This window comes from Fistularia commersonii, chromosome 21, assembly GCF_037954325.1.
Source record: "Fistularia commersonii isolate RoL2024-O1a breed Wild chromosome 21, RoL_Fcom_v1.0, whole genome shotgun sequence".
Classification (NCBI taxonomy): Eukaryota; Metazoa; Chordata; class Actinopteri; order Syngnathiformes; family Fistulariidae; genus Fistularia; species Fistularia commersonii.
In genome coordinates this window covers 5422259-5436762 of record NC_141304.1, presented here as the reverse complement: position 1 = coordinate 5436762, position 14504 = coordinate 5422259, and the positions used below count along the sequence as shown (strand labels likewise).

At 40.2% G+C, this 14504-nt stretch overlaps 2 protein-coding genes across 2 annotated transcripts; one reads left to right on the top strand and one right to left on the bottom strand.

Annotated features, from left to right (window-relative positions):
• Positions 1 to 906: 906 nt before the first annotated feature.
• mon1a (MON1 secretory trafficking family member A) lies at positions 907 to 9254 on the bottom strand. The gene is made up of 6 exons (XM_086168122.1): positions 9151 to 9254; positions 8581 to 8735; positions 4922 to 5311; positions 3546 to 4311; positions 2945 to 3092; positions 907 to 1458 (listed from the first exon to the last, which is right to left on the bottom strand). The coding sequence occupies exons 2-6, from the start codon at positions 8723 to 8725 to the stop codon at positions 1318 to 1320; spliced, it is 1590 nt and encodes a 529-aa protein (XP_086024248.1). The 5' UTR covers positions 8726 to 8735; positions 9151 to 9254; the 3' UTR covers positions 907 to 1317.
• Positions 9255 to 10004: 750 nt separating this feature from the next.
• Positions 10005 to 14500, top strand: traip (TRAF-interacting protein). The gene is made up of 15 exons (XM_086168589.1): positions 10005 to 10102; positions 10178 to 10235; positions 10324 to 10407; positions 10519 to 10558; positions 10643 to 10770; positions 11452 to 11546; positions 11693 to 11806; positions 11896 to 11983; positions 12070 to 12159; positions 12245 to 12333; positions 12434 to 12589; positions 13011 to 13056; positions 13143 to 13247; positions 13322 to 13372; positions 14057 to 14500. Exons 1-15 carry the CDS (start codon positions 10005 to 10007, stop codon positions 14162 to 14164), a joined length of 1350 nt encoding a protein of 449 aa, XP_086024715.1. The 3' UTR covers positions 14165 to 14500.
• The last annotated feature ends 4 nt before the right edge of the window (positions 14501 to 14504 follow it).

Below are 14504 nucleotides of genomic sequence, written 5' to 3'. Positions count from 1 at the left end.
ACTCATGTTTAGGCAACAGACCGCTGGTGTTTGTCATGCCGGTCTGGTCACCAAGACTATGATGGTACTCTGACAGAGGAGCAGAAACATTTGTTCTACACAGGAGACGTGACCAGGAGGATGGTAATTGGAAATAAATAGACTTGGAGGGGGGAAAAAGGCTAAAATTACTGCAAATACATCCAAGGACATTTCATCAATTCCTTGTATTTACACATACATTGAATTTATTTCGAAAACCCAATAATGAAGTCGCAGTTACAAACGATGATTAGCTTTGCAAGAGTTTATTAGTTATAAAAAAAAGACTGTTCACCCAAAATAAAAATTAAGTCATTTTTGCACTTTCCGCAGGCTGACATGGGAGGAAAAAAATTATTAGACAAATATGTCAACACACAAGCATGTGGATTATTCGTGTACTTGGACCACAGTTTCCAAGAGACAAAGAAAAAAAGTTTCCTACATTTAAGTTTTGGCACTGAGCAAAACCCCTTTCAATCAGAGATGATATCGCTATGGCTGATGTTCACAGTTTGGCCCAAAAGAGAAAGAACAAAATAATTGAAAGCTCTAGAGAGGGGAAAATAATAGTATTTTTGTTTGTTTTGGCTTAAGGATGGGCGGTGAACTGTCTAAGTTATGAGTGGAGGCAGCTGAAGCAAGGTGATTACACACATAGACAATTCTCCAGTTATCAATGCAAAGTACAGTAAATTATGACAAGACACGAAGATTACATTTAAGACACAGGCCGATTTTCACAAAACTTATAGCAGTAAATTCATGACTTATCTATTGGGAATGTATTTTGCATCAAATAAGTGCATAGGTGTAGATTAACATAGTGGTTTCTATAATCATAATTCATTATGGACTAATAAACAGAATATTCAACAGCCAGTCTTGTAGCAAGATAATTTATTTTATCACAGGATTTAAGAATCTTCCAGTTGTCAGTCAATAATAATTGATATAATTATATCTAAAAATATTTTTTTCATTTTTAGTGAATTACAGTAAAACAAACAATATATTAACACCACGTTTGAGGAAGCATGTTATTGTGTAGGCGATGGCGCGGGTTACTTGCAGCCAATTTGTCCAAAATTAAAACGTATAAAAAGAAAAATTTAGCCAGCTAAATTAAAGCTTTTCTCTCAAATAACTGCATTATTCACTTTCAACGAAAAAAAAATATGTTTGGACTGGAGGAGCCCAGACACAAGAGATGCATAGGTTTTGACAATCTCAGCACCTGAGACAGCATGTTCAGGGTGACGCTGTTTGTTTCGGAGGGTCAGCTGGCAGCGGGTCTCAGTAGGTGAGGTGACTCAGGATGAAGAGTCGATCCTCCTCCTTCCTGATCCACTTGAGCAGTTTGTTTACAGCAGCGACAGCCAGGGCCTTTGTCCCCAGCGGACTGAAGCAGAGGTAGAGTTCAAAGCCACTGGTCACCTGCACAGATGGGTTTGGATTAAACAGTAGAAAAAGTGTTGCAGTATTTTACAGACCCAAGTTCAAATATGAACAGCTGAAGACGGGCAATAAACTGATAAATATCTAATAGCATCTGTGATATTGTACAAGAAGTAATTTGACAGACAACACTATACATAACTTGTGGGTGTTTAATATTTTCAGTTATTTCTCGGTGATTTAAGCCCCTGATTTTACATTTTGCAATTTCTTTTCCTCCAACTTGAAATCTGTTTTGTCGCTTTAATGAAACAATGAATTACATTCTAAATTTGATTGTGAAATCCATCTAAAATATCTATCATTGAAAAACTGTCAAGAAAGTGTCCAAAATAGGCAAGAGAGTATGAAAACACAAAAGTAACATTAATTCGATGAAAGAAAAATCAAGTAGGTTATGAGTAGATTGCTGGGAAAAGTACCATTAAAACTTTTACCTGCATGTATATTTCTACTGATGAACATGGCATTAGTTTTAGCTTTACTTTACTTCATTCTGAAAAATAGCATTTTTTGTCAATCATCAAAGAATATTAACTAAAAGTGAATCTTTTAATGGTCTTTTTGTGATTTATATTATAAAATTCACAAATAGCTTAGAGTAGTGAGGAAGTGAACAAGTGGCATAAAATATACATTTCTTGTCAAAAGAATCATTCAAATGGGGAAAGTGAGTATAGTGAGAACAAAAGACAGCACTTATTTGCTGACAATAATTATTTTACATTCAATCTGGGACAGAGTAAAGAAAGAGGAGATGACAGAGACCTGGCAGGAAAACCGGGTGACCTAAGGGTTGATGAGGAAAAGAACAAATATTGCCAAACATCGATACTTCTAAGTGTTTCAGAAGAACAGGAAATTTTTTGCCCCGGTGTTGACCCTGTGCGTGTGCAGGGTTCTGTATATCTGGGCACACAGGCGAAAGAGAATATTTTAAATAATTTTGGTATCAAACCTTGAGGCCTTTGTCAGTTTTGTTCAGAATTTTTTATCTAAATCTCATAATAATTGCAGGCAACATGACTTTATGTGGGGTGCTTTCCTAAATGAATTTTAATATTTACATTTAGTTCCATATGTTCAAAAGGAACACCCTGGCTTATATACCGGTACATCAAATATGGTATAACTCTGATATTATACTGTGTATTTCATTTAATACTGAAAAATTATATGTAAATCTATGCCATGTAAATCGCAGCAAAAAAAAAAAAAAAACACCAATCCCGAGTTTGTAATATGTCATACCTCTTATTACAATGCAAGATACATATGATGAACATCAATTAAATTATCTAACCTATGATTATCTTTTATCCATAGCACGTTCTATGATATGATGAAAATAGAAGAGTCCCAAATCTAATCACGACATTCTTTATCCAGATCTCTGAGACTTCAAATGCTTTGACTTTGTCTTGAGAATTCAAACAGCTTTGAAAAAAAGAGAGCCACTCCATACCCAAGCCAGCAGGTTCTCAGTTTCACCACAGCGGTAGAAAAAGCGGAGGGGTCTGGTTGGATGGTGTAGGATGCTGTGAAGGTCTTGGTACAAACCCATCAGTCTTTCCTGCTCTTCATCTGACTCGTAAACTAGGGGAAACCCTGGGCTGAAAACAGACAAATAGGGGTATCAAGAAAATTTTCTGTAGAATTGGTTGTGGATAATATTTTGAGGTGGTTGTGGGCAATAAAAATACACAAGCTTTGAATGTTTATCACATGGGGCATCAGACACTGATATACCGGTCGTATCAACAATTATCCATATCTTTTCAATCGGGATTCCTGACCCCTCTTGATAATTCTCAAAAGAAATTAGCTTTGTACCTGTCAAAATTCCCTATTTACAAGGTCAGATTAGCGATGAAACTAAAATCTAATCTGAATTTAACATTTTTTTTCACAGCCAGAAATGTAAAAAATAGGACTTAAAAATTGGATCAAACTACTCTTGTTGAAGATGCATGCATTTATTTTTGTTGTACAGTGTACACACACACACACACACACACACACACACACAAACAAACAAACACTGTATGAACAATACCTCTGCTCACCTGGTATAAAGGCCCGAACTCTTTGATTTGTACAGAAAGTGCCTGAGCTCTGGGATGCCAACCTGGGCCACAGAATACTTTGGACACTTCAGGGCGTCCCTCAGGGCCTGATAGGCACTGCGCTTACTGAGCCTCTCCAAGAACCTTTTCTTGCAGTCAGACATGTTAAAAAAGTCTTCCCGGTCAGTTGAGACCAGGATGAGGCAGAGCTCAGATGCAGGCTCCAGGTAAGAAATGTGGGCGTGGAAAAATCCTGCAGTGTTGAACTTTGGCAGACAGATCGGCGTCCAGCCTTCACCCTCCCGAAAAGATGAGGAGGAGCCAACGAGGTTGAAGACCAAGTGCAAGTCAATATGGTGTAGAAACTGGTCCTTTTTCCTCACCAATGTAACCAAGCGATCACCAGCCAGCAGGATGGAGAACACCAAGCTTTTGGACTTCGCTGCCTGCAGGCTAGAAGAGACCACATCTCTGGCAGAGCTGGCCAACGGCAGGCAGGTTACGGCGCTGAGCAGCAGGCCGGGGTCCCGGTCGAGCCGATACAGGAGGTTGTCAGTGAGATACTCAGAGCCAGCTAATAAGCGCCGCAGGTCATAATTCTGCTTGTGCTGGAAAATGGAGTTGAGCTGGGTGAGGGTGAGCAGGCTGACAATCTGGTAATAAATGTACTGCAGCTCCCGCAGCATCTCCTTGTCTGACTGACAGGTACGAGAAACGCCCACCAAGACAAGGGGACTCTTGGTGAGGAATACCACTTTACATCCATCTGGTAAAAGAAAAGAATGAAAGATAGATTCAATCCTTTGCTTTCCATGCATACTTATCTATATATTTAGACAAACACACACAATTTTGAAAAGGCCATTCAATAAAATAGATATGAATTTCCAATATAATTACAATGAAAAAATGTCATATTTTGGGGGATGAATAGATTAATTACAATAATAATTTGCCCGTCACTGATTACTAATTCCCTCCAAATTATGAGAATTATTTTCACATCCTTTTGGTGGTTTATTGTTAAGCAATTATTAGGAAAGTTCTTGGTGATTATCAGTGATTTCATTATTGATTTTGATTTTAATTACATTTAAGATTGATACTCTGATAAAAATAACTTAATTCATCCCCAGTCATTTTCTCTTATTTCTGACTATTGTCATGTTTTGGGTTTGTTATATTTTTGTACAAAATTTGAGCAAAGTTTCCAGTTTGTCATGTGAATTTCTATATTGGTTTTCATTGTATTTATAAGTAATACTTGACAGTAAAATAAGAGATCTTATTTTAATTGCACAAAAACATCTAACATCAGCGAGGAATACTATATAATAAACTTTTATTACATATCCCCAGCGTGAGTAGATCCTGACCTGCATGGATAGAGCGGATGATGTTCTTCTCAGATTCAACAAAGGATACGAGGGCCATCATAACACCCATGGTGCTGGACAGAGCCTCCTCAGTGCCATAACGGGTATAGATTGGCTTCCCAGCCTCACTCAGAACAAACATGTGTTTTCTGTGGCTCCGCCAGGCTTCTGTGGACATGTCCTCTTCCTTATCCCGAGTGTCTGGTGAAATGTTGCTGTTGCACGGCTCCTCTGTGGATTTCTCTTTCACCAGGGCTCTGAGATCCTCAGCACACTCTGATGAATTGTCTGCTTCAGAGCTGGTCTCGACCTCTTGCTCAGCCTCAGCAGTCAGATCCTCAAAAGACTGTGTGTGGATAAACATGGCACTCTTCTGTCCAGCACCTGCACCTGCAAGGATATGGAATGAATCATGACACTGAGTCCGATGATGTTTCAGAACTGAACCAGAAGGCATTGAAGTGATAACAACCAAGAAGTTTGCCAGCTTTTATATATTATGTTATGCTCAACCAAAAACAAAGCACATATGTGTTCGTTATCTATTAGGAGTGGCAGTAAAATTGAAGGTCCTTAAAAGCCAGGAAGCAAGATAAATGATCAACGGCAAGTAATGAGTCATAATAGCAACAGGAGGACAAGATGATAATTAACACTGACCAGCAGACAGGATTGGATGTGTGATCTGTGCCATCTCAGTGTACTCTGAAGAGTTGCAACACTATCTGGTAGACCTGTGATGATCTATGCAACGAAACTAGGCAATCATCTGCCACCACAAATAATTTGCTTTTTTGTAGATTCACTATTAACGGCAAAAATGAACAGCATACATCTTAACAGCGCACTCCAAAATTTGTTTGTTCTTTATAGAAATTGATTCACAATTAATCTTACAGAAAGTATAAAAAATAGGTGGTAGCTTGCATGAATGATTAGTGAGAGCCTTTGAGGTTGTAGAAACTTTTAAAACGCAGCTTAGACACAAAACCTGTTGTTGTCCTAAGTGCATCCATCCATCTTCCCCTGCTTCTCGTCAGGGCAGCAGTGAGGCCAAGACCTCCTCCAACCCCGCCAAGGCATTCCCAGGCCAGGCTGAAAACATAGTCTCTCCAGCGTATCCTGGGTCTTCCCTGCAGTCCTCCGGAATATCTCCCCGGGGAGGCGTCCAGGAGGCATCCTGACCAGATGCCCAAGCCACCTCATCCAGCTCCTCTCTATGCAAAGGAGCAGCGGCTCTACTCCGAGCTCCTCCCGAATGACCAAACTTCTCACCCTATCTCTAAGGGAGAGTCCAGCCAGCCTGTGGAGGAAGCCCACGTCGGCCGCTTGGATCCGCGATCCCGTTCTTTCGGTCACTACCCACAGCTCGGAACCATAGGTGAGGGTGGGAACCTAGATCAACCGGTAAATTGTGAGCTTCGCCTTTTGGCTCAGCTCCCTCTTCATCAGGACAGACCAATAAAGAGTCTGCATCACTACAGACGCCACGCCAATCTGCCTGTCATCTCCCCGCTCTTTCCTTCCCTTACTCGTGAACAAGACCCAGAGATACTTGAATTCCTCCACTTGGGGCAGGACCTCTTCCCCGACCCGGAGTGGGTATTTCACCCATTTCCAGTTGAGCACCATGGTCTCAGATTTGGAGGCGCTGATCCTCATCCCGGCAGCTGCGAACCGTTCCAGTGAGAGCTGGAGATCATGGCCTGATGAAGCCAACAGAACCACATCATCTGCAAAAAGCAGACACTCGAACCTGCGGCCACCAAACCGGATACCCTCGATGAAATTGTGTACATAAAAGTTATGAACAGAATTTGTGACAAAGGGCAGCCCTGGCGGAGTCCAACTCTGACCAGAAACGGGTCCGATTTACCACCGGCAATGCGGACCAAGCTCCGACACCGATAATACAGGGACCGAACAGCCCGTATGACAGAGTTCGGTACACCATACTCCCAGAGCACCCCCCACAGGATTGCCCCACAGTTGAATGCCTTCCCCAGGTCCACAAAACACATGTAGACTAGTTGGGCAAACTCCCATGCCCTCTCGAGGCCCCTGCCGAGAGTATAGAGCTTGTCCACTGTCACATGACCAGGATGAAACCGCACAGCTCCTCCTGGATCCGAGGTTCAACGGCCCAGTGGACCCTCTTCTCCAGCACCTCAGCCTACCCAGTAACTAGGGTAGGGTAGGCTTACCTATCCTGTAAGGTCTTACCGGGGAGGTCAGTGTTAATTATACCCCTATAGTTGGAGCACATCCTCTGATCCCCCTTTTTAAAAAGGTTTCGTGTTGAGGTCAGCAGCGCCCCCCCTTCCACTGTACACAGTGTTGACGGAGCACTGCTTCATCCTCCTGAGCCACCAGATGGTAAACCAGAATCTCCTCAACACCCATTAGAAGTCGTTCTCCATGGTTTGCCTTGGGAACCACCAAAGTCCAATACTGCTTGGCGTGCCAGTACCTTTCAGCGGCCCCCGGAGCCCCACAGGCCAGGGAAAACCCATACTTAGTACCAAACAAGATTCTGTTGCTCCTGGAATTATCAGCATTGATAACTGGATCCATGCTAAATAAATTCATCACCATGAGGACACTTTTTCAAACATCAGATTAATGTCATTTGTTAATAATACCGTAATTTAGCTGATTTGAGCTGAACATCTATTAAATGGCAAAAGTCCTTGAAGTCCTTTTTCATGTTTTCCATTTCAACATTTCTTGCTCACACAACATAATTGAGGATCTTAAGTCAAGGGCAGAGTTTTGTAGCTTGCACAAAAATTCAAAAACCAATGGTGTCAAACGGTGTTGGCTTTATTGGATTTACATAAAATATGAATTTCACAGTGCCTAGTATAATTACTTCATGTTAGAGGTTAAATGGATAAATGGTAGTCAGAGGTTAAATGGATAAATGGTAGTCAGAGGTTAAATGGATAAACGGTAGTCAGAGGTTTTTATTTTCCCTTTTTTAACGGACTACCATTTATCCAATTATCCAAGAGACAATAGGGCATAACCAGTCTGGCAAGTTAGCTGGACAGCACCTAAAAAAAATGTTCTCGAAGATATCCTTGGTGTCCAGGCAAAGTGACACATTTAACATTATTCTTTGAGCTGGAAAGACACATGCCTTTGTCATTGGTCCATCTATGTCCTATGAGCACTGTGAGTCGCCCTTTGCCTTAAAAAGCAAATTTGACTTAGTAAAAACCCTTCAACCCTGTTTCACCATATAATTTCAGAACACTCAAGCAGCACTTTGAGACACTACATCACAACATGGAAAATTGTGTTACAGGGGATAGAAAAGGAAATAATACAACTTGACAAGTTAAGCTGATTTGTTGATACGCATAGTCATTTTATCCTTAACTGTTGAAAGGCTGTAGATGGGCTGTTGTGGTTTTTCAAGGGGACTTCATTGGGACAAAAACTGGGGGAATGTGACTTTATTTGGATATCATGCCCCATCAAAAGTGTAATTCCTAAAGGACATCTTTAACCACTTATTTCATCCTTTCTCTCTTCCAAGAGGGATGACCATAATGCAACCATTGTGATGATCAGAATTGCAAAAAAAAAACTAAAAACCGATTGCTTTTCTGGGAATATACATGGAAAGGTGGATGAATATGGACCATCCTCACCTGGCTCTGTGCCCTCCACCAGACCCGGCGTCGGGCTGTCCGCCCTCTCCGAGCGGACGCGGTCCACCGGAGCCAGGGTACCATTGTCCCACGACGCAGCAGCCCTTTGGGTTTCACCATCCATCACTGCTGCTGCTGTCAGCATGAACACACACCTGGCAGAACAGACACAAAACTAAGTTTATCGCCGCGTAATTCACGATAAAGATCGACACACCTTCTTACGACACGAATGTCATGGGGTGCGCCACAGTCCGATTTTTAAACTTTCCTGTACACGATTAACTTTCAAAAAAGCTGGCTAATGTTACTACAAGTGATAATGATGTTATACTACAATGAATTGAAAGAAACAATTAATTTGGTCGTAGTCCTCGGTCCGTCCTGTTTTACATCGTCATATCTTGCATTCGTCGCACAGGCGTCAGATGTGCTGATGCAGAACTTCAAAGGCCACTTAGATTGCTAACTTAGCAGACAATCAACAGAAGCTAACGCCAGTCCGGTCTGCTGTCGTTGCATTCACTTTGTAAAGAAGTTTTCTAATATTGTGAGATTTCCTCAATTTACCTCTCATTTCCGATGCTTTAGGCGTGTGTCCGAAGCTTCTGACAAATGTTGGGGCAGAGAAGTAAAAGAGCGAGTACCGTCTCTGATGCCGACCAAAATAGCCCTTCTGCTTGCCCATACGCTCCGCTTTTTACGGAAGTACGGATTGTGGGATATGGAGTTTTCTTCTACAAAATTGAGCGCTTAATGAAAATATCAAGACGACATAAAAAAATAAATCGTGGCGTCAATTGTGACATCTTTTGAATTGTATTCCTAATATTTATCGCTTAAATGTAACGCTTCAGACCGATGCACAAAATTTCTTGTCTTTCTAGACAAACAGGAAATCTCACATGTTATTGAAACATAATTCTAAGTTCTAAATAAGTTTGAAATCTGAATTTTCATATATAGTTTCATTTTCTATAGTTTCATATGCTATATATCTTTTTAATAGCACATTAATTTGGTCACCTGATTAACATTAATATTTCCCACGTTTACATGAGTCCCTAAACGCTTCGCAAGGGGCCGGACTTCAGTTTGAACCGAGAGCGGGGTAACAGCAGCAGGGACGTAACACCTTTGTTTTTGCGACGGCTAGCGAAGTTTCTGTGAGAATACGTTTTGACGTCTATGACAATAATGTAAATCTCAGAACTCTACAAATGGCATATTGCGGATAACAGTGTTATTGTCAGACACTGCGAAGCACGTACATTTTTATATATAGGGAAATTGGGGCTTTAGATAAGGCCGACTTATGTTAGCAAAAGCTATCTGTCGTAGCTAAATGCCAATGTGTTTGCTAACAGGTAGTGTATATACCAAACATAACTTTATGCGTTTATCTGCTTTGGAAACAAGACAGCATGCCCATCCGAGCACATTGTACAATTTGCTCCGATTTCTTCGATCACTCAAGAGATGTTGCTGCCATCCAATGCGGACACACTTTCCACTATGAATGGTAAAAATGATCTATAAAATAATATGACACGTATCGCGTTTGAATGGCTAATCGTTCTCACCCATCTCCCTACAGTCTTCTTCAGTGGTTTCAGAACGCCCCGACAAAAACATGTCCACAGTGTCGAAAACAGGTATTTACAATGATGAAAATGTTTGTAGTTGTGGCTGAAATTAATATAAATCCGGAGTCATGTGGATGGACTTATAATTGTTGTTCAGGTCAGCACCAGGCACATTATCTGCAAGTTATTCTTTGACATCGGAGGAGAGGAGGAGGCTTCTGCAGACCCAGAAACGTTGCAGGTATCAAACTTAGCCAAGACATAAATTTCGAGTGAATTGATCTATCTAAAAAAAGGAATGACGTTTTTTGTTTTTTGTTTTTTTTAATTTTCTTTCTTCTTCCCATCTTAGAATGAGCTTGATCAGCTGAAGGTTCTGTTAAGCTCAAAAGGTATAACTGGCCAAGTGGTTTGAAAAACTGTTTGATGCTAAATGCAGGCAGTGTATTTTAACAATCATTCTAATCGATTTGCAGAGAGAGACTGGCAGAAGAAACAAAAGGCATTGGACGACTTAAAGGACACTGTGAACAAACAAAGGAAAGATCTGGACAGTATGCAGAAAACAGTTTCAGAGAAAGATATGTTCTGTTCCGCACTCAGGGTATGCTGTCATTTCCTTGTATGAAAATCTTTGAATATTATTAATGCCGATCGATATGGACAAGAAATTTCCATCTTGATATTTAGCAGATAGATTTTTCATAACTATGTATTATCATATTGAGATGAAAAATCACATGTCAGATACATTCAGTCTTCTTCATAATGCAGCAGTTTATATCTACTCATAATTTTAAATTTATGAATGATCTCTATGTATGTATGTATATGTGTGTATATAAATATATATATGTATAAATATATTTTTTTTAAATTTATTTAAACAGATGTTCGTGTTTTTTTTTGTTTTCATCTGAATGTTTAGTACTATTGACCTGATTTTTAGTAAGTTTCTTGTTCGTTCCTGTGCAATTTCTGTGCCATCTCGCCATCTCTTAGGACACTTCTTGCTAAATTCAAGGCACTTAAACTATATGTCCTTTTTAGACAAATTTATTGGTAAAGTCATACTGTTGTCATTGCAAAAAAATAAGCTGTCAAAAGCAGTATTTTAACAGAAAATGAAAAAGGGTTGAAGGATAAATGCAGAGATCAAATTATTATAATTCTTGTGTATCACAATATCAAAACTATTTGATTCACATCAGCGTATTGGCCTACTGTAAATCGTGTACCCCATGTCTCAGTTACTCAAATTCTTTATTGAATTTCATCTTAACAGAAACAGATGGCATATATGGAGACTCAAAAAAGTGAAGCTTCTGCAGCCAAAGAAGAGGCCCGCAGACTTCGGACCAAGATGAAAACATTTGAAAGGTAAGCTATTATTACCCCGTTATCACAATACTGCCAATGTATGAGACTGACAATTTAGCTTGGGAAGTCAGTTAGCATTGTTATTTGTTGTTTTTTTGTCCCCTTGCTTCATATTTGTTAACTTAGTCTGCTGATTTCTGCTCCAGCCTAGATGTCTTGTTACAGGGTCAAAGGTCAGAAGTAGAGTCCATGATTACAGACATGGGTGTCAGTCAGACTGCCGTGGAGCAGCTTTCTATTTACTGCATCTCTCTCAAAAAGTAAGCAACTCAAAGACCTACTGTCCCAATACAGTTTAACCTCTCACTACTGCGGTTTCCCTCTTGTCGTTCTCTTCCCCTCTTCTTAGAGAGTACGATAATATAAAACAGTGTCTGAAGTCCACGAATGACTTGTGTGAGAAGTTGAAAAGAGAAGTTCTTACTTCCAACAACAAGGTACAGTTCCTTTAGCAAGACACCAATAATGGAAAAAAGGAGGGAATAATTTAAATGTATCCAAAATGCTTATGTTTCTCTTTCAGTTACAAAAAGCCACAGTGGAGGTGAAACAGACAAAACAGGATATGAACTCCCTTCAGTGCGACCTGGCTGGTGCTGACAAAGAGATTTCTGTGAGGCAAAGCCACTACATTAGCTCTTCGCTTCATCATCAGACCCTTCCATGTTTGTGAATTCTGCATTCATGTATTTCAACAGAGTCTGAAGGAGAAAGTGAGGTTTCTTCAGAAGACTCTGAGCACACCCACACGGGCCAATGAAGCCATCAGTCGTCTCGTATTTGAAAGGTTTGTGTAATTTGTGTGAGAGTGAGTTACCTAGTCAAAAACCTTACGGAAACGTAGACAGGTGTTGGTCACTCATGAAGTTCCTCTTCCTACTTGTCAGCCCAGCCCCGCTGGAGCTTAAACAGCCACAGCTCCACCAGCCAATCGGCGGGGGAGACATCGACCTCAACATGATGTATGACGTCCCAACCCCAGACCACATGGCCAAGAGACCCAAGCAGGTCCCTTCTGAGAAGATGCGCATTGAGCCTCGATTGTAAGTCTTTGTGGTGATGGTCAGGACATTGAATACCTGCCATTGTATTTAAAATAATGACTACAGCTGACATTGTATTCTATTGGTTCATGCTTTCTTTACAGCAAAACCCAGTGACTTTCAAACATCCAAATACTACTGTCCACACAAAGTTGGGCATTTTGTGGGATCTTGATGATGTTTTGTTGTTCCATTGAACTGATATCAAGTGCTGCAGGCAGTTAGGATTAGTCAGTTAATTACATTCTAAAATTAACTATTGCAAAATATATCAGCTGATGATATTTTATACCCAGGTTCCTTTGTAGGTTCCAAGAATCTAGTATTTGAGATTTTGATTAGATATGGGCTTTACGGTTTCTTGTTTGAAAAATGAATTGAAAAACTGTTTAATTTATGTTTGAAATGCTCAACTTTCCAGGTCATCTGTGTCAAAGAACAACAAGAAAGCTTTGGCTTCAAACAAGGTAGGTTTCCAAAAGGTTGTTGTGGCTTTTTTTTTTTTTTTTTTAAATCTTGTGTTGTTCTCGGTAAATATTCTTTTCTTCTTCAGGCTCAAAGTGAGGACAAATCCATGGATCCTTTTCTGAGGCACTCCCTCCTCTTCAGGAAGAAGACGTTTGGCAGTATGTTAGACCCTCAGAGGAAGCTTGGAGCTGTATGTACCCTTCATGCCTGAGGTGACAACCGTCTCTTCTGTGGTGTATTGACTTAAACTGTTTCTCTTTGGAGGTGAAAACTGGTTACGATGGACTGGGAGGACGGACCAAATTCATCCAACCTGTATCCTTTAAGCTGGTTGGCAATTTTTGTATGTGCTAATCATCTATCTTTTTGTGTTCGCATCATTGAAAAGAGAACAAGAGTGAAACATAAGCAGAGCACGTACAGCTTTCCAACATGGCATTCCAAAAAAAACGTCAAACTGTGATCATAGATATTTTTATGTTGCAAATAAATAGCTGGACTGTGCAATGGTAGAGATGATGCCGTTAACACTGAATCCAATAGAGTTACCTAGCTGCGTAGTACTTTTCAGTTCCAGAGCCATCTCACTTTATTTGCCTGCAGCCTAACTCTCAGGTTCCTCTTACGATCAGTAGTTAGCATTTTTTTTGTGGAGGAAGACATAAAATAAAGAAGTTAATAATGTTTTGACAACCTAAAAAACACGGATGCGCATCAAACTGCCAAGTCAGACTAAAAGGAGAACTTTGCTTTTAGGCAAGGTGTTGTGTAATGAGTTCCTTTCGCTGTCTCCAGGTGACATAGTAAGAAAATGTTGACATTTTTGAAGAGAAATACAATCATGCTGTACATAACTTTTGAACAATTTCAAAAATGTGCAGATTAAAGCTCAGCAGCAAAAGTTGATTAGAATTTTTTTCATGACCAGAAATGTAAAAAATAGATATTTAAAAAAAAAAAAAGAATTCCTTCATTCCTTAATCCAACACTCCATCTCAGTCTCCCCAAGCAGAGATCCGTCCTTTAATAAAAGCAACAAGAAAAAAGGTGACCAGGCCTCCTCCCAAAATTGCACCATGCGTGACTCTAGACCGCTTCCTAGAGTGAACATTCACAGCTTCCTCCTCGGACGGCTGTTCCCAAATCATGTTTTACTGCAGCACTAGAGGCAGCCAACTCGACAGCGATTCTACCTCGGCACCAGGCATGTTTTTTTTCATCCAGCTTTATTCCAAAACAGAAACTGGCCTCCCACTTGAGTGAATGTTTTTTTTTTTTTTTTTGTTTTATTTTATTTTTGGGTGGGAGGATTATTTGTCTTTGTGTCACCGTGCATTTTTATGTGTGGAATGTCCCCGACCAGGTTTTTTTTTTTTTTTTTAAGATGTAAATTGTGTACATGTGTGAGACTGCAAATATATATGAGTGAACATGGTTGTCTGCCCAT